At 36.4% G+C, this 19,841-nt stretch overlaps 1 protein-coding gene across 2 annotated transcripts in view; it reads right to left on the bottom strand.

Annotated features, from left to right (window-relative positions):
• The window catches only part of SETD2 (SET domain containing 2, histone lysine methyltransferase), a 157,359-nt gene that overhangs the window by 42,875 nt on the left and 94,643 nt on the right, over nucleotides 1-19,841 (bottom strand). The window contains exons 13-16 of one of the 2 annotated variants that reach the window (XM_036737580.1): nucleotides 15,691-15,739; nucleotides 14,157-14,337; nucleotides 12,967-13,636; nucleotides 6,093-6,227 (exon numbers count right to left, since the gene is read on the bottom strand). In XM_036737580.1, coding sequence (XP_036593475.1) covers nucleotides 6,093-6,227; nucleotides 12,967-13,636; nucleotides 14,157-14,337; nucleotides 15,691-15,739 — 1,035 coding nt within the window. Of the gene's footprint in view, nucleotides 1-6,092; nucleotides 6,228-12,966; nucleotides 13,637-14,156; nucleotides 14,338-15,689; nucleotides 15,740-19,841 lie in introns of those variants that run through there. The other variant, XR_005009101.1, reaches the window with a different exon arrangement.

Raw genomic sequence — 19,841 nt, 5'->3', positions numbered from 1 at the left:
GAACAGATAAAATAAGCATTAAAAATAGATTATTTGGGCAAGGTAAGGTTTGGAGATTATATATAGGTTAGTCTTTGTGTCTCAGATTATATGGTTCTTTTCATATGTGGCTCTCAAATATGCTTGCAAGTCCAACTCAATTTTCCTCTGAGGAAGCATTCCTTAATTCTTCAAGCCAAGGTTGATCTCTCCTTCTTATTGTCTTTCTACACAATTTAACTTATATGTATACTCTTTCCTATAAACTGTGTCATGTATATGTTGGTGTTGTTACCCCAACTACAATAACTCTATTATGAGAAGAAGCAGTCTAAAATTTTTATCTTCAACTGCCTAGCAATAGGCTAAGAGAGCAGGCATTCAGCAAATACCTGTAGATTTGATTTATTTGTGGCACATAAAAATCAGTATTTCCCTGCATCCTTATTATATATGTTGCATAGTACTGTATGAATGAACTTGTATTTTCATTAATTTGCATATTCCCCCCAATAATACAGACTGCAGCATATCCAGACCTATCCACTCTTTGTCAATGTTGGCCATGTCTTCGCACATGTCTATTCAACACATGGAAAAGGGGGTGGAGGGAGGGAGCATTTCTTAGGCTCTCCTGACAATGTCTAGATAATAAATGGAATATACAGACTATTAGTTATCACTTGCAGTCACTACATTAGCTCTATTTGTTTTTTTAATCATACATTTCTCTGACATGCTATACAAACTATCACTCCTGAATAATTCATCAAACATAATGTTGCAGCCTACTCACACTCAACTTGTGCTTCTCCATTACTCTGTAACAAGACCCTCAATTTCTGTTCTTTTGAGACTATTTTATTCCATAACTTATAGTCACACACCATTACAAGAAGAAGAATAATAAAGTTTTATTTCAAGAAGACATTTGGGGTCAAAGAAGTGTGAAAATTACCAAATGGTAGCCCTTTACAATTCTCTGCCTACTCAATACTGGGACCAGGTCATTCTACATTTGCAGTGTTAGTCTAAAATAGATGCACATACACGCAACAAGCTGTATAGTCTGTCCATATTATGGTCAACATAACAAGTCTTCTTTATGCCCTTGGGTTTAACAGTGGATTTAGTTAATAACTGAACTACCTTGACTGGTTAGAGATTTAATTTAACAAGTTCCAAAAACTTTTAGTTAACAACCCCCAAAATGTCACATACACATCAAAATAAAAAATAAAAAATCTGGGGGACCTCACCATTTATAAGGAATTGTCCTTTGACTGGGACTCTATGATGGAGATCCTCCATAAGAGTGGCAAACATTATTGACAAGTATAATCTCTTTTTTTAAGTCTTGCTTAATATTAGTAACTAAAGGAATAAAAAAAATTCTGTTATGTCTTTTTAAAGAATTCTGCATGATTTAACACATGTCTGGGAGACACCTTATTAGAGAAGGGTTTGTAAGCTAAGATTCTGTTCTATTGCACCAAATGCTTTTTTATAAGTCAAATGAAAAGTAGAGTGGGATCTTGTATTACCAGCACCATTCAGTCAAATGTGTGAATACAAAGATGTATTTTGTGGTAAAACACTGTTCTCAAAAAGACAATTTGTTAGGAATGTTCTCTATGAATGAATAAAAATTAATAAATAGTAAAGTTGGTATACGGTTAAATCAATTGATCAAAAAGTATTTATTAAGCACATATCATTTGTTGGACATTGTTGTGGGCAAAGGAGATACAAAGACAAAAATGGAACTGTCCCTACCTTAAGGTGCTGATATTTTCTATGGAAGAGACAACATGTACACAAACAGAAAATACATATAAGATAAGGTGAATGAGGGAGGTCACTAGCAGTTGGGGGTAATAGTGAAGTCTTCATGTAGGATCGTGCTTTTGCAGAGTCCTGAAGGAAGTAAGGGATTTTACGAGGAAGAGGCAAGGAAAGAACAAATTCCAAGCATGAGATATGGTTAGTAAAAAAGCACAGAGATGGGAAATGGAGTGTTATCTGTAAGTGATAAAAAGAAAGCCAAATTTAGCTAAACCACTGAAGACAGGAAGGGGGAAAACAAACATGGAAAGTTAGTTTGGGACCAGACCATAAAGGAATTTAAAAGCCAAAACAGATGAGGTAATAAGGAGGCAGTGGAGCATTCTAAACGGGAGAATGACATGGTCAGACTTGTGCTTAAGGAAAACCATTTTGGTTGTTGTTTGCAGAACTAAAGTAGGGAAAGACATGAGGCATGGAAAACCAAGAAGTCATTGAAATCATGGAGATAAGGGCTTGTGGCAGGGGCCCTGTGAGAAGGAACTAACGTGAGAGAGGAGGAAAGAAAAGAATAATGTCAACAAACCTGTTAGAACGTAAGAATGTTAGTGTCTTTAACAAAAATATGGAAATGTGGAAGAGAGGTGGGTTGGGAAGGAGCAGATAATGAGCTCTCTTTAGACCTGTTTAGTTTGGAACATTTCCACTGTGAAAGGTCTAATAGCTAATTAGTGACAGGGTAATGAAGTCCAGGGGAGAGACTAGCACTAGATATATAGATATGGGAGTCATTGTTATTGAAATGATTAACGAAACCCGTGGCAGCCAATGAAAGAATAGAGATTAGATAGTTTATTTATTAGGTAGGCACTTAATAAATGTTTATCAACTGTTTTATATTAAGTGCTTACTATGTGCCAAGGACTGTTCTAAGCTCTGTGGATACAAGGAAAGGCAAAAACATGGTCCTTGCCCTCAAGGGGTTCACATTCTCCAAAAGACAAAATACAAAAAAGGAGCTGGAAAGCAGAGATAACAGGGAGAGGGAAGGCAGGTACCTGAGTGGGTGCAAAGTGGACGATTTGGAGAAGGAGTAGACCAGAGACTAAGCAGGAAGCAAGGTGAGTATCATGGTTGAAGCTGCTCAAAACAGATTGGTCCCAGATGGAGACTCATCCATCAGCAAGTTGGCCTAAGGGTGGGGTCTTGCCTGAGGTAGGCAAGGCAGCCAATGTAAAGGTGAAGCAGACCAGGAGAATAAGGAGGAACTAAAGAATAAGAATATGGTTAGGCCTAATATAGGTCTTTTCAGAACACTTACAGTTAAGAAGTATGATAAGAAGAGGGTAGTCAACAGTGTTAAATTCAACAGATAGGCTGAGAAGAATGAGAACCAATAAAAAAAGACTACCAGAAATGGCAATTAAGAGATCACTGGTAAATCTGGAGACCAGCAGTTTCAGTTGAGTGATGAAGTCAGATTGGAAAAAGTAGGGAAATGAGTAAGAAGAAAATAGAAGCAGTAAGTATAAATAGTTTTTGCTAGGACTTTCATTGAGAAAGAGAGAAATAAAGGATAAGTGCTTCAAGGGGATGCTAAAATTTAGTAAAGGTTTTTGTTTTGTTTTTTAAGGATAAGGAGACTTGGATATGTCTGAAAGCAGCAGGGAAGGAACCAGCAGAAAGGGAAAGATTGAAGATTACAGGGAGAAGAGATGATGGGTGGGTGGGTGGGTGGGGCAATCTACTGGAGAAGAAAAGAGGATCAAGATTGCATATAGCAGAGTTAGTGTCTTCATGAGAGAGGCCATCCCATTACAGACTAAAGGAGTAAAGAGCAGGGGAAAATATCAGTGAGTTTTGAGATGAAGAGAATGGGAAAAGAGGGAGCTCATAGCAAATAAGTCTCTTTTTTTCTCAGGCAATTATGAGGCAAGGTCAGAATAAAACAAATGCTTACTGAAGTTTAGGCTCAATTTAAGGCTTGACAACAAGTTTGCAGCAGACTTAACAAGAAGTGTTTCCTCTAGCTCTTTTCAGAAACACATGCAGAAAGGACTATAATAGTGGGAATGACTGATATTTTTGGTCAACTTTAAAAAATATGTAACCTGAGATTTTTTTTAATGCTTTGATATCATCTATTTTTTTTTCAGATACCCTGAGAGTTGATCTTCCAACAACCTAAAAACTGTGTTGTTTCCAGACGGGAGTTTCTCTTTGTATACTTGGTCTAATTCAGCTGCTTTTTAAATATTTGTTTTCTTCAACACCATTTTTACATAGTTTTTTCCAGTTTTTTTTTTTTGTCCAATTATTATCCTACCTTCAGTTTCATTCTTAAATGTCCTTGTGATGACTTTTAAAATTAGGTCTTTTGTCAATCCTTCTTTAAACTTGGGTGGCTGGGTTCTTTTTTGAATATCTTCCCAATATTTTATAACAATGCTCAATCTTACACCATCCTTTTCTGTAAGATTTCACAGATGAACTTATATTTTAACCTGATATTCTCTCCTTGATAGCAATCTCACTTTACTTGACAAGGAATGATTGTGGTTAGTTGAGTGATGAAATCAGAAACCAGAGCACAAAGGGTTAAGAAATGAGAGAAGAGAAAATAAATGCAACTAGAGTAGACAGCTTTTGGTAAAGGGATATGAGATATCCTAGGAAAAAGGGATATAAGATATAGGATGATAGCTTGAAGGGTCAGGTTTATTAAGGGCTTATGAAAGACAGGAATATGTGGGCATAGTTGTATCTGTACACCAAGAAATAACAAGAGTAGAAAGGAAGAGCTTGAAAATTAGAGGGCAAGGGAAGATAACTGTGGGCAGAAATCTACCAGAAGAGATGGGATAATGGGTACAAGTAAAGGGGATGATTTTGGTGAGGAAGACCATCTTTTCAGCAGAGACTTTTTTCAAAAAAGGAAAGAAAGGGAGATGAAATCAAGAGGTTTTGAAAGGTAGACGAGAGGAAGGAGCTCAAAGTGAATGGCCTCTATATTCTCAGCAAAGAAATCTGCTGACAGTACAGGGAGGAGCTGAGGCTTGAGAGAAGAGTTTTGAAGCAACTGCTTTTAGAAGTGAGATTTTAAAAAATTAAGGAAGAGTAAACGGACTAGCTTGCTACAATAAGGGGAAAACTGAGGTTAGGTAAAAAATTAGGAATAATTCTAGTTAAGAACAGTTGTGTGACTTTGTCTAGCATCCTTTAGCTGCTTGTGAACAACAGCAGAGAAGAAAACTGGTGGAAATAAACAATCTAGAGCAGGGCTGTCCAACCTTAAGTTTTTATTGAAACAATAGACAATATATTTGATTTGCCATTTTAGAGAGAGCTCTGCGGTGGCTCAGCTTTGTTTACTAAAGCTTATTTCTATGTTTGTAGGCAGGCCGCATAAATCCTACTGCGGGCCAAATGCTTGGACAGCCCTGATCTAGAGGCTGAACTGGGTTAAGCTTGGAAACAGTAGCAAGGAATTAGAAGGGAGTAGAGGGCTATAATATTCAACTGTTCCAGGGTCAAACCAGGGAAGAGAACAAAGTGAAATCAGAGCAAAGGTAAAATAGCCTAGGGGAAGATTCTAAAAGGCAGAAGAATGGAAGCTCAAGGTGAAAACGAACAGTAGGGTTAGAAGAGTGAGGCAATAGGAAAAGGAGTTTACAGACAGACAAAGGAATTTCATGAATTTTCAATTCATGAACATGGAAGTACAATACTTGTGGATGATGTTAATTTTAAGGAGGACATTCACAATGGTCTCTTTAAAAAATTCACCCTTCTTTTTCATTAAAATGATTACTCTTTGTGCTTTCAGAATTCTGTTTTTGAGCATTTTCCATCCCTCGAGGACCAATTTCCCTTGTCCATGGGACCCCTTCTATGTTTCTTCTGAACCCTCAAAAAAAAAAAAAAAACCAAAAAACTGTTGTCTTATCTTCTTACTATTCAAACTCTCTCAAAGTCTAAGGGTACATGTCACTATACTCCTTTTCTTCTCTATCACAACCACTCAGATACAGTAGTCATACTTCCCCCAAAGGGCCTCATCATTTTCACCTAATTATTGTCTATGACAGTCTCGACAATAATAATCAATAAAAGGATACCAAAGAAATGGGATTAAAAGCTGGAACAATAAACAGATAAACAGTAAGGCATTGGTGCCAAGTCTCAATATGAAATATACTAAAGAAGCAAAAATAAAATGTACTTTGAGGAATACTTACGAAATCTGTAAGAAGCCAAAAGGAAAAACTGGTAGAATGATGGTAAGCAATGAGTGAGAAAAAATTAAAAACATGCAAAATATTTCTTACCTGCTGTAAGGGCTGAGGCTGCCCTGCTGCTACTATTGTAGTCACTGCTGCTGTTGGCTGTACTACTACACCCTGTGGGTGAGCTGTAAATATCTGTTGCCCTTGAATGTACTGAAGCCCTGGTTGTGGGTAGCTCTGTAACAGAGAAATAAGGAAAATGAAACTATAATAAACAACACGATAATTCTAAGATAACATAATTAAAAGTGGGATCTTCTAATCAAGATAAAATTTAGGCTAGCACATTTGGAAACAAAACTTTAAAATAAACTTTCTTGGCCCATTAATATCTGTATTGGGACACAAATAATAAGGGAATGTAGGTTCCACAATTTAAAAAAAAAGGCACAGTGAAGCCCAACATAAAATCACCCAATGCTTTTAAAAACTTTTGCTAAGTTTGAAAGGGAAAAATATAGTGTACCACAGGGGTAAAAATTTTTCTTCAAGGGTCTTTTATGTTCCTAACACCAACCTGTTTATTGTTCTCTCACAGAAGAGCATTTATAAAAGATGTTGATTAGCTGAGCTTCTTAACTATTTGGGTTCTAAACAGGAGAAATTTAATTCAACTGTGTAAAAAAGCCAGGTACCACAGTGCTGAAAATAATCCTATACTGCTTTTCACAGAACTTTCCTAACCCTAGTACTGTTTCTACCATTCCAGAAAAGAGCAAAGGGAGTGAATGAATCAAAGTGCAAAATTTTGTGGGAAGATTAAACTCAAAGAATTATAGAAACTAAAGAAATGAAAACAACCTTGGCAGTCATTTTAAGTACTATTTTACTCCCAATTCAGGATTCCTCCCCCTCCCCCTCTTTTAAAAGATTGGATCTGCCCATCTTGTCTATGCAAGAAATACAAGGGCTATTCACAATTCCAAACCCATCTCTAATCAGCATGAGAACTCTGACCTGCTCTGCTTCCTATCTAGGTCATTTAATCCCTACTTAGGGAACCTAGTGTCTCCTGCTCCTGAGAACTCACCATATTAATGCTGAAATTAAGTGTGGACACCTGATCTGCATAGTCCAGTGCAGTTCAGAACTGCTAGGCTCAAGAGATCCAATAACCTCAGCCTCCCCAGTAATCGGGATTACAGGCATCTGTTACCAGACTCAGAATGATTTCTTTCTATAGTATGCTTTAAACATGAACACACAGTCTCTGCTTGAGCACTTCTGAAATCATTGGCTTGTAAGGCAGCCCATTCTATTATTTGAATTGTAAGAGAATTCCTAATTGATCCTCCCTTTCACTTTTACCCATCTGAACTAATTCTGCCTATTGAAGCTATAAAAGATATCTTTTAGAGGTCGAACCTTTCTTTTACATATCAGGCCTTCGTATATTTGAAAAAATGCTATCCTTTTTCCTAATCCAGTGTCCCACTGAATCTGGTTCTTAGTTATGCTATTGGATATAAGCTTTGGCAGGCTCTACCATGCTAGAAAGGGATGGCAGGAGTAAAAATGACCCTCAATCCAATGCAGTCTCCTTGCACTTGATGAAATGTCAGGAAAACAAATAGTGGGTACCAAGGATCACAGTTTTAAGGGCACCTGGCAACTAACTTAGCTGTTAAATTAAGTAATTAACTTAACTGTTGATACTCTAAACAAAATCCTTTAACAGTTTGATAAGACAGATAACATACCAGAGTAACTGAATCATTTCAAATAATGACATTCTCAACATAAATGAAATTAAAAGATAAAAAGAAGTTGCAGCTAAATGTATGGAGGTCTCACAAATCTTTGGAGGAGAAAATAAAGGCGTTGGTTTAAATGTTAATCTAGAAGTATGAAAAACTTTTTCATGTATTTGTAAAAGGATCAATTCTGTTGCATCTGAAAATATATAACATTCTATTACAGAGGATAAAGAGGAAGGGAAATACTACTAACTCAAAAGCTTCCAAATGAAGGCAATATATAATTTTGATATTTGGTGACATTAATGCAAAGGTGGGCATAAGGCCTGACAATGGGATTAAGGAATAAGACACGGTAGAGTTTAAAAGGCTAAATCCGAAGTCACAAACACAAGTCACAAGCCTACACAGCCTGAATTCTCTCATAAAAAAAGTAACCTGGAGGCACTGGACACCGTAAGCACCAACTAACCAAATAACAATACATTTCAATTTATAACTTGCATCACAAAAATAAAATTAACTATCTTAGTAGGCATGAAATAAATGGTAATGAATTTGGGAATCATTTCCCAATAATCTGTATGTGTGTAGTCAGACTATTGACTACAATTCTAAACAATTCCAACCTTACCTATTCAGAAAAACTACTGATGTCAAGAAAATGGGAAATGTATAAAAAACAAACTCAAACATGCACAAGTGACTGTATTTTATTCCATCCTCTCTGGCAGACTGCCCTCTCTAATAACCCTACTTGCCCATCCATCTCCAATTTCTCCTTGGAATGGAATATTACTACATGCCTGGCATTATGCTAGGCATTTACAAATATCATCTCATTTGGTTCTCCCAATAACCCTGAGGCGTAGATGTTATTATTATCCTCATTTTACAATTGAACAAATTGAGGCAAAAGTTACACAGCTAGCAAGGATCTGAGGCCACATCTGAACTCACATTTGACATTCCTGACTCCAGGTCCAGCAATCTATCTACTGCCAATTTGGCTGCTTCCCTACTGCCAAAAGACATTCCCACATCTCCCCCCATCTTCAAAAAATCCTCATTTGATTTATCCCTTTCCTCGCTTTTGTGGCTAAACTCCTTGAGAAGTCATCTACAAGAAACTATCCTATTAATCACCAAGGAAGCATGTTTGTAGAAGTAGAAATGGCATTAAAAAGATAGGTGGGAAGATACAGCTTGGCTAGCTCAAGCACACAGAAGAGATAGATGCTAAAACCAACAACTTTTAGATTATTGAGGCAGTAATGTCTCAAGCTACGTGCCTAAAGAATGGCAAAGAATTAAATATGCAAGTCACTCAAAGGAAAAGAGATACATACTGAGCATGTCTTGACTTCACGTACTACCACTGATTAACTGCTCTAGAAGTTAACATGAAAAACATGGAAGAATTACATTCTTCAAAACAAATTTTATTATTTTGTCTAGCTCTATAAAGTATCTCACAGGTAGTTTGATTGGTATGGAATGAAATTTGTCTGTTAGATTAGGTAGTATAACTTATTATATTGAACAGTCCAACCGTAAGCACTGAATAGTCTTCTGATTACCTAAGGCCTTCTTTATTTCATTACTGATTGCTTTGTAATTGCTTTTATGTAACTGTTAAACGTTGTTTCCACATGTTTTATGCATTTTGTAATTCTTTAAAATCAGAATCATCTATTTTTCACTTTTAGATTTTATTATTACTACGCAGAAATGCTACTGATTTTGGTGGGTTTACTTTGTATCCTGCTACTTCATCTAAGTTTTTATCTCAATTATAAAATCCAATAGCAAGCACAAGTTTTTATTTTCCTTCCTCTCAGCTTGTCTTTAACTTCTCTCGTCTTACTACAATTGCCAGAATTTCTAGAACTACATCAAGTAGTTGGGAAAGAGGACATCCTTAATTCTTGCATTTACTGGGAAAGTTTCCTCATGGTAAAGAAGTTTCAGATATATCCTTTTTTTTTACATTAAAAACAATGATTATACGACAATTTTTGTATTTTCTTTAGCATAAATAAGTGCTGGACTTTAACAAGTTTTCTTTTTTAAAAAAATCTATTGATAGGTTGAAGTTATCTGTATTTTCAATATGATTATATTGTTTTCTTAATGTTGAAACATTCTTGCATCCCTGGTTCTAACTTGGATTTAGTGATAAACTATCAAAAAACCAAGGAGATACTTTATTGAGAAAAAATAACAAAATATATGCACTAGATAAGGACAAGGTGGAAACAAATTCAATAAACCCAATGTTCAATAAATTTCAGAATATAAATTATCTGGAAGAAGAACTCCCTATTTCTTAAGACCTCCTTGAAAAACTAGAATGCATTTGGGCAGTAATCAGGTTCAGACCAACACAAAATACAAACTCAAGATGACTTTGTGACCTGAATATTAAGAGTATGCCATAAAAATAAAGTAGAAAACCAGAATGGATAACCTTTCACATCCAGGACTGAGGAATGGGGAAGAGTTTTAACTCAACAACAGATACAAATGTGATTATTAAAGTAGATAATTTAATTTATGTGAAAATGAATTTTTGCACTAAAAACTGATACAACTAGAATAAGGACATGTTGATTGGAAAATTTTTTTTGCATCATGTCTCCAATAAGGACCTTATACCCAAGAAACATAGGAAACTAATATGAATATTAAGCCAAAGCCATTTTTGAAAAGATAAGTGCTTCAAAGGACATGAACAGTTTTCAAAAGAAGAATCATAAACTATTATTGTTCTGAAAAACGACTTTAAGGTTTGCAAGAGGACTTGATGTGTTATATCATTGGATCCTCACGACAATCCTGTGAAGTATATGTTATTATTTGCATTTTTAAGATGAAGAAACTGAGACTGACAAAATTAGATGACTTGCCCAGGGTCACATAACTATTAAATCTCTAGGGCAGGATTTGAATCCAGGTCTTTCTAACTCCAGGTCTAGCATCCTCTATCCATAGCATCACCTAGTTTCTTTACTGGAAATGCATATCAAAATAATCCTGAGTTTCAAACTCTGGCCATCAAACTGCCAAAGTATGAAAAAGTCAGGAATAGTCAATGGTGGAGAAAAGATGAAAATCATTCTGTAGACCAATTTTAAGTTACGCTAATAAAGTGACTAAACATTCAATCAGTTTGTTATATCTATGTTCCTCTCTAGCCTGTAGGGGAAGGAATTTATATTGAATGTCTTTTTTTAAAAAACAGGTTTTTGTTTTTATCCAATGCAACAATTTTGTAGGGGCAAAGACTTGGAAACAAAGTAGACATTTATCAATGGGAATTGGCTAACAAACAAAAATAAGTGAACGTAATGGAACATTACTATGCCTTAAGAGATGAGTAATAATAAGAATTCAAAGAAACAGAGTAGACTCATATGAACAGAAGTAGGAAAACAAAAGAACAATGTCAGCAGAAACAAAATCAAAACGAAATGCTATGAAATTATACTTTGATGTGCTGCTTGGTTTTCCTGAACTGTTTTTGTCCTCCTTTTTATTTTTAGTTATGAAAGATGGCTCTCCATAAGGGAGGAAAGAGGAAAATGTATAAAAATCAAGATCAGGTAAAAAGAAAACATAGCAAAAAAAAGTAAAATTTCAGTTCTGCTTCAGGGCCATCATATCTAACACTCCCCCAGTTATATATGAAGTTGGGTACAGGCCCAATCGATGTTCACTCTGTTCAACTGAGATGACCTAGAATACAGGGAAAACAAAGATTTTCTTACCTCTGAATCCTTCCATTATACCTAGTGGTTCAGCATTTATGAGGCTTCAGGTCAATTATAAATGGGAGGATTGACTGGGCCTGACCTACTTACAGATGGTAAAGTATGAAGGAAAGGCAGGCAGGGATAGGAAAAAAATAAAACTGAAGTTTTATTAAATGATGTCAATGACTAACTCTTAAAGAATTCTTTTCGCTCACTGGGATGGAGAAACTAGATTCTATTTTACATCTTCTATATAACAAAGAGTGACATCTGTTTAGAACCACCATTGTCATATGCCTTCTGTTAAGTTACACAGGAGTGTAGGTTGAAGGTGGATGATGCCAGAATTCTCATTATAGACTTTTAAAAAATCCTTTGGCATCTTTGGACCTCATAATGAGGGGATTAGCCTGGGTCAGGGGTGGGGAACCTGCAGCCTCAAGGCCACATGTGGCCTTCTAGGTCTTTGGTTGTGGCCTTCTGACTAAGTCCAAGTTTTACAGAACAAATCCTTTTATTAAGGGGATTTGTTGGGTGAAGTTTAGATTTAGTCAAAGGGGCGCAAAAGACCTACAGGTTTCGCGCTCCTGGCCTTACATGATGGATGACCTCTCTAAAATTCGTTCATGTTCTAATTTATATCACATGACTAGATTCAAGATAACAGATTGCATAAGGAAGGGTTTCACTTGTATGAGTGGATAGGCACTCAAATGTGTCAAGGAAGAATTTCTAGTGTAGGAAATTTCAAAGGATATGACAAGTGGTAAAGTATAAAAAGGAAGAAGTAACAAAAACAAGTCTAATTAGAGATCTAATTGGTAGACTATAGTAAGGTAAGATTTTTAAATACCAAGTATTTATTGTAAGACAACATGATATTGCAAAAATTAGTCAAATAATGGATGAAATAAACATTCTAAGTAATTTCTGATTCAGCGCAGACCTAATACCAATTCCTCAATGAACCTACTCAGATGTGAAAAAAAAAATTACAAAGAATACAACTAGTTCTTTTGTCAACTCCTGTCCCTTACCCCAAAATTCATCCAAAGGTGCAAGAATATCATGTATCATCAACAACTCTAATGTTTTATTTTTATAAAGTATCTTGGGCATATAAGATCATGTGTTAATTCCTGTATTGAGAAGTATGCAAGATGGCACAAAAATAATGGACACAAAGTATGAATGGTAACGTGGAGACAAGAAGTAGTAAATTGTCTTTTAAACATTTTGTAATTAAGATACCAAGTTCTCAATCACAATAGTTAATGGCTATCCTTTTGAAAAGATTTAAGGATATAAAAATAACATGGAATAAATTAACAGAAAAAATGGAGAGGATAAGATCCTAAAATTCTAATCCAATACTGCTCTCATTTTACAAAAAGCCTTTTGCACAACAACTATTATGATAAGCAGAATGCAAACAAAAATAAACTTATTTTGCAAAGTAGTTACCTGTACAATAGGTGGAGTCGTTTGAGAATAAGGTGGTGTAACACCGTAGACAGTCTGACATGTCTGTCCCTGGTAATATATGGCTGTTTGAGACTGTGCAGGGGAGTATGGCTGCTGCACAGGGACAGTCTGTTGATTAGAATCCCAAACACCATAACTTTGCCCCTGTACAGGACCTGGGGCAGGTACTGGCAAAACAGCTACATTTGGTTCCTGATGGACAACGGCTTCATTCTGTGCTACGTACTGTGAAGTTGAAACCTCCATTGGTGTTGCTACATGTTGCACTACTGGAACTGGTTGAGGAGTAGCAAGGGTTGGTTCTACCGAATGTCCCAAAGTCTGGGCATGTTCATAGGTGGCAGGAGAACACATAGGGTCCATGCTAGGCGTGGGTAATAGCACCTTCCCAGCATTAGGATTGCTAGGATCCACATAAGCCTGCATGGGATAACCAGGAGGATAGCCAACAAAGCTATGGTGAGGAGCACTATAGCCTAAGGACTCATAGGGAAGAGGGGAAGTCATCCCAAGGTTCTGCATCTGTTGCTGCTGCTTCTGAGCCTCTCGCTGGGCCACCTCCTGTTCAAAGAGCTTCCTGCGCTCTTCTGTGGAAAGCTTATTTCGGTCCTTGAGCCGCACTTTTTTCTTAGAAGTGGGTGTATCATATCTGAAAATGAAGAAGACAAGAGGATCAGGAAAGGTTTTATCCTTTTTTTAAAATTTTAAAGCACTTCAATATGTGTCATAGTCTATATTCTCCCGAAGTTTGTCCCTTTTGATCAACCCTCTATCTCTCTTCATCTCCTCAATCTTGGAATGTGGCCTAAAAAACATACTATGCTGGCTTCCATTTACCTTCCCCAATGCTGCCATTCCACTCCTATAACTTTGCCTCCTTTTACAACCAAACCCCTAGAAAACCATCCTATACCGTACCTGTTACCTTCACATTTTGCCATCACTTCTAAACTCTGCAATTTGACTTCCAATTTCAACCACGTGACATACTACTTTCTTGTATCAACAATTTCTCAACAAACTGAAGGTCTATTTGGAGTAATTTTTCTTATTTCTCTCTCTGTAGGGTTACCTGTCAATCCAAATTCCCTCCTATTGAAATTATGGAATGCTTGCTTAGGCACTTCTGTCCTTGATCAAATCATAGAGTAATTACTGCCCCCACTCACCTATCATCAGGTCTCTTTGTTCCTCGTTCATAAGCAGAAGGTGGTGGTGAAAGGGAACTCCTTCGTTTCTTTTTTTCTTTGCTCTGCGTTTGCCTCTCTGGTTCTCTTTCTCTGGATCGGTTAGGAGTCTTTGGGGTAGCTGCTTGGTCTCTAAGACCTACATTATCCCTTCCCCGATCGCCTGAAAGAAAAAAGAGTTAACTAAAACAACCAAGTCAGTCGACTTTTCCTCTTTAGTATTATCAAAGTAAATTAAAACTTCAATCTAAATAAATGGAACTCATTACGTATCCAGATGGGCTGACAACTTTAAAAGAGAAATACTATTGTCCATGACCAGCAAGATGATGGAATAGTTCTTTTCTAGAAAGTTCTCTAACCCCAAAACCTCAGAAGAAAGGAATTATGCTTCATATATAGAATAACTATACCTGATTCCCCAAGACAAGGAGACAGAACCCTGCCCCCATAATAAAATCTCAGTAATTTAACTTTTAATAATTAGAGCTCCTTGGTGTCCCTAAAAAGCAAACATCTTCTGCTTGTACCCAGAGATGCTGTTCAGTCATTTCTGATCTCATTTGGGGTTTTCTTGGCAAAGAGTGGTTTGCCATTTCTCCAGCTCATTTTACTGATGAAAAAAACTGAGGCAAGTAGGAGTTATGTGAATAGCTCACAACCACACTGCTAGTAAGTGTATGAGGCTAAATTTGAACTCTTGACTCCAGGTCAGCATTCTAACCACTGTGCCACCTAGCTTGTCTATTTATTGCTACTAAAGTTTGTTTTAGTAATTCAACTTGATTTTCTAATGTTTTAAGATCTTTTAGAGGACTTTGTCATTCTGAATTTATGCTATCTATTCCATTATCCAAATCAATGATAAAAAGATTAGACAGCACAGGGCCAACCAAAGATCCCTGGGCTATTCCACTAGAGATCTTCCAGGCTGACATGAAGCAGTAAATGACCATGCTTAGTCAACCATTTCTGAATCCACCTAAATTAACCAATGTCAAGCCCAAGTCAAAGTTAAGATCTAGGTAAACTGTATCTACAACACTCCTATGATTTTGGCAAAAGAGTTTATATTTTTATTAAGATACAAGAAGGTTGGGGCAGCTAGATGGCACAGTGAGTAGAGTACTAGTCCTGGAGTCAGGAAGACATGAGTTCAAATCTGGCCTCAGACACTTGACACACTTACTAGCTGTGTGACCTTGGGCAAGTCACTTAACCGCAATTGCCCTGCCTTCCCCCCTCCAAAAAAAAAAGATATAATAAGGTGTGTGTAAGAATTATACTGAAACAGCACTTTGGAGCTAAAAAGGACATTAGAGAAAACCTACTTCGACCACTGATTTTGTAGATGAAGGAGTTAAAGTCCCAAAAAGGTCTCCATCCTCAAATATTTATTGAGCACATTATGCTAGTTACAAAGAAAAAAGAACCATGGTCCCCAAAGTCCCTCAGGGAACTCTATGTCCAACTAAGGAAACACAAACTCATTTGTAGAGGATCAATGAATACATACCATTGTTCTCTTTTTCAGTCTGACTCTTTTTTGGAATTCGATACACCTCCTAAAAAAACAAATCAGAAGAAAGGTTAGTTTTGTGGAAAAGAGAACTTTTCAATTATTTGATAATGATAATTTTACATGGCAAGACAGAAATGGGAAGGACTGGGCACACATTTATAATTTATACAATACTTTATTAATTGTTCACATTGATTCACATTGTTCTAATACTATGTTCTAGACCAGGGCTGTCCAACCTTAGGTTTTTATTGAAACAATAGACAATATATTTTGATTTGCCATTTTAGTGAGAGCTCTACGGTAGCTCAGCTTCATTTACTAAAACATTTATGTAAATTTTTATGCTTGTACAGGGGCCACATACGGGCTGCATTTTGGACAGCCCTATTCTAGACAGCTTCAGAGTTAGGGAAGTATGTACATATGGTAGAGATTTATGAAAAGGAAGTTTAAAAAGAGATGTTCACTTTCACTTGTATCTAGCATAGCCGTCATTAGCAGTAAGATTTAAATGACTAGGGGCTTGTTATAATTTTCTCAGAGAATTTTCCTATTGATTGTAATTTATGCCTCAGGCTCCTCAGATATAAATTGCAGTTAATTATACCAACCTTCCTTTAAGAAATATTATGAACAAGAACCAATAAAAACCACAACATTTTTCTCACTTAAGTGCAGCATGAGGTTGCTATAATTAAGAGCTTACATGTATACAGTATTTACATATGACAGCAGCTGAATACTTTTTGAAAATGAGCAGCATGGCATCTGGGGGTGCTACTGCTAAACGGAGGGAGGAGCACTTTGGATTCATGCTAGGAGAGAGTCTCTTCCTAGGTTATCTCCTTCTTAAGCTACCTTTTACCTAACTTTGCTTCCCTTATCTTCAAATAAATCTGAAAATATCATCTGAGTTTTATGAAATTCCTCTAAAACCTTTTTCTTCTACGACTCTAACAAAGTACTGGGAGTTAGAAGAGACTAAGTGAGCATCTACTTCAACTTCGCTCCCAATCTTTCTTTCAGGCTTTGACTTGAACATTGAAGGGATGGGGAGGAGAGAGAGAGAGAGAGAATTACAACTGACTAGCATTCAGCAGGCCCAGCTTGCTGAATTAATGAGGCAGCCCATTTACCTGACGGACAGCTCTCAATTTTATATAGTACTTCTTTAGAATGCCCTGCTTTCCTATCACTTCTACTTATTGGTTCTAGTTCTGAACTTAATGCTAAGCTTATTTCCTTTTCTACAAGACTGCTTTTAAAATGCTTCAAGATCACTACCATGTGCTATTAAGGGCTTTTCCATCAATCATTCATCTGATGACAGTTTCAAGATGTCTTATCTTTATGGTTAGTTCCTTTCCTTCGGACAGGGATTATTAGTCTTTTTTTGTGCCATGGACTCATTTGGCAATCTGGTGACCCTAAGAACCCCTTCTTAGAATGTTGGGTTTTTCTTAAATCATAATAATTGAAAGAGATGCTAAATTTCAATTAGAAATTAGGGAAAATAAATACGTAATTTGGCCTCTCCCCCCATTTTCCCCCCTCCTCTTGCCCAAAACTTTCCAGAAATCCCATAGGATCTGTAGACCTTGGGTAAGAACCCTTGATCTAAAGTTAATAGACACTATGTCTCTTTGAGTGTTTCTGTAACAACTAGTGACTAAACACATGAACTATCAAATACCTACAACCTTTTTTGAAATAGAATTGAAAACTGACAAACTAAATTTGGAGAAAAAAATTTGCCCAACAAAACTGTTTTAAGCCTTTAGTAATGAGAATAACTATTTCTCTGATGTCGGGGCTATTAGCACCCCTTAATCCTGCAAGTAATGAGATGTGACACTGAGGGTTGAAGGGAAACAGAACAGGAAGATAGAGAAGTCAGTGCCCAAAACTAGGTAACATCTTACTACGACTGGGAAGGGTGATTAGAGAAGTATACACTTGGGGAGTTTAGCAGGAAGCTTTAATAGTTCCTGGCCCCTAAAGAAAAGAAAGTAAAACATGGCCCTTCTTCAATGATGAAGTATATGAAAACAAACACATTCATTCAACTTCCCTCACTGTAGGAACCTGCCATAAAAACGTTCTATTGGGATAAATGCTTTCAATTCCTAGTCCTGCTCCATTTCTGTGGCTTTGTAAACTCCAGGCTGTGAAACTTCTTGGCTATAGAAGTTAAGTAACTGTGAGGGCAATCAGATAAATGCAGCACAACAAAAGATTAGGCATCTCTTAAAAAAAGGCCTCAGGCTCATGGCTGAGTTTTCAAACACACCTATGCAATGCAACAAATGAGGCTGTGACACAATTAGCTGACATGAAAATTTATCTTCCAAATATCTGACATTCCTGGCGATATGTAATCGAACATTTATTTCAAAAACTTCAAGCATTACAGTATGGGATGCAGTATACACAGCACTGAAAATTCTTTACAAAGATTAACTATTTTCCTCCCATTCAAAAAATCATCTGGTAAACTGGAAAGCTGAAATCAGTAACTCAAACTAGCTTTAAAACATTTACCAAATGCTATTGAAAGCAGAATCTAAAGGCTAGATCCTTGACATCAGTAATTTATTCCCATTATTCACAATGGCAGTGGTACAAATAAAATGACCATGAGAGCTGGAAGCAACACCATGATCTCTCCGATATAAATGTGGTGATTTAAAGTGGTTTCATGACAAGAGCTAACGTGAATTTTTCACATTTTTTTAATCTAGACATCATCACCACAATGTGTTAATCAATACTGAACTCTGGAATTCTCAGCAAGGCTATAATTTCTAGAGTTTTGTCAAAAATGTGAAAGGAGTGGAAAATAGATTTGGAACCTGAAAGCCCAAGTACAAATCATTTTCCGTATCTGTAAAATATTATATATTTGCTACAGCTAATATTTATATAGCACCTACCATGTATCAGGCATTATACTAAGAGTTTTATAAATATTTCATTTTATCCTCACAACCCTGGGAGAAAGGAGTTATTTATTAATCCCATTTTACAGTTGAGGAAAATAAGGCAGAGAGATATTAAGTGACTTGCCCAGGGTTATGTAACTAGTAAGCATCTGAGGCCACATTTGAACTTAGGCCTTCCTCACTCCAAGGTGCTAAATCAAATCCACTGTGCCACCTAGCTACCCCTAAAAATAAAGAGATTGGAATACATAACCTTGTAACGTCACTTCTGATTCTACATATGCGTTCTTGAAAAAAGCATAACAACAAAAAATTATCTTTGACGTTAGCTTAAGTGATCAGTGAGATTTTGTAGCAAATGAGGATAATAATAGCATCTACCTTCCTGGGTTGTTGTGAGGTTCAAATAAGACAATATTTGGAAAGCATTCAGCATGCTGCCTGGCACACAGTAGGCACTTAAATTCTTCCTTCATTTTAAGCTATAATTTTATCTACAATTCTGAAAAATTATATATCTTTAAGGGAATGAAAATTTACAAGAAAAATAGAACAAAGTTTGGGTTTTTGTTGTTGTGTGTGCACGCGCGCGCATGTGTGTGTATAACTGGAATAGAGAGCTAATTTTTGGTGTTTTTAACTCATGAGCTCAACCTCATCATGCAGTTTTGTTTATATAACCTCTATAACAAGAAATAACCTAATCCATTAGCAAATTCATGTATGAAACTGAAATCTATTCCAATTAGTCTGTACCCATCTAAAAGACTTCTTCATTTGCCACTACCAGAGATTTAGAAATATTCTTGTTGTTGATAAACTGGAAAGGAAAATGGTAATCGCAGAATCCTTAAAAGAAGAGTTAGGGAGTACTGAATCATTTCAGGAGAAAAAAAGTTCTTTCCCCATTTTATCCCCTTGGGAGTCCATGAACCCTTCCCTAGGCTGACAAATTTGTGCAACAACTGAAATTCAAGTCTATTTTTTGAATCCAAATATAGCACTGTAGTTTTTTCATGTAAAACATCTATAGCTTTCTTTGATCCATATGCCAGTGTCTTTCAATGCTGTATTATCTCTCTGTTGCTTCATTCTATAATTTTACTGCCTCTTGTTCTACCATACTAGAGAATGTAGGTCATATTCTTAATGACAATCATAAAGTCACTAATGATCTTATCCAGATCTGCTTGATTATAA

Source organism: Trichosurus vulpecula, chromosome 9, assembly GCF_011100635.1.
Source record: "Trichosurus vulpecula isolate mTriVul1 chromosome 9, mTriVul1.pri, whole genome shotgun sequence".
NCBI lineage: Eukaryota > Metazoa > Chordata > Mammalia > Diprotodontia > Phalangeridae > Trichosurus > Trichosurus vulpecula.
This window is presented reverse-complemented; position numbering and strand designations above follow the sequence as displayed.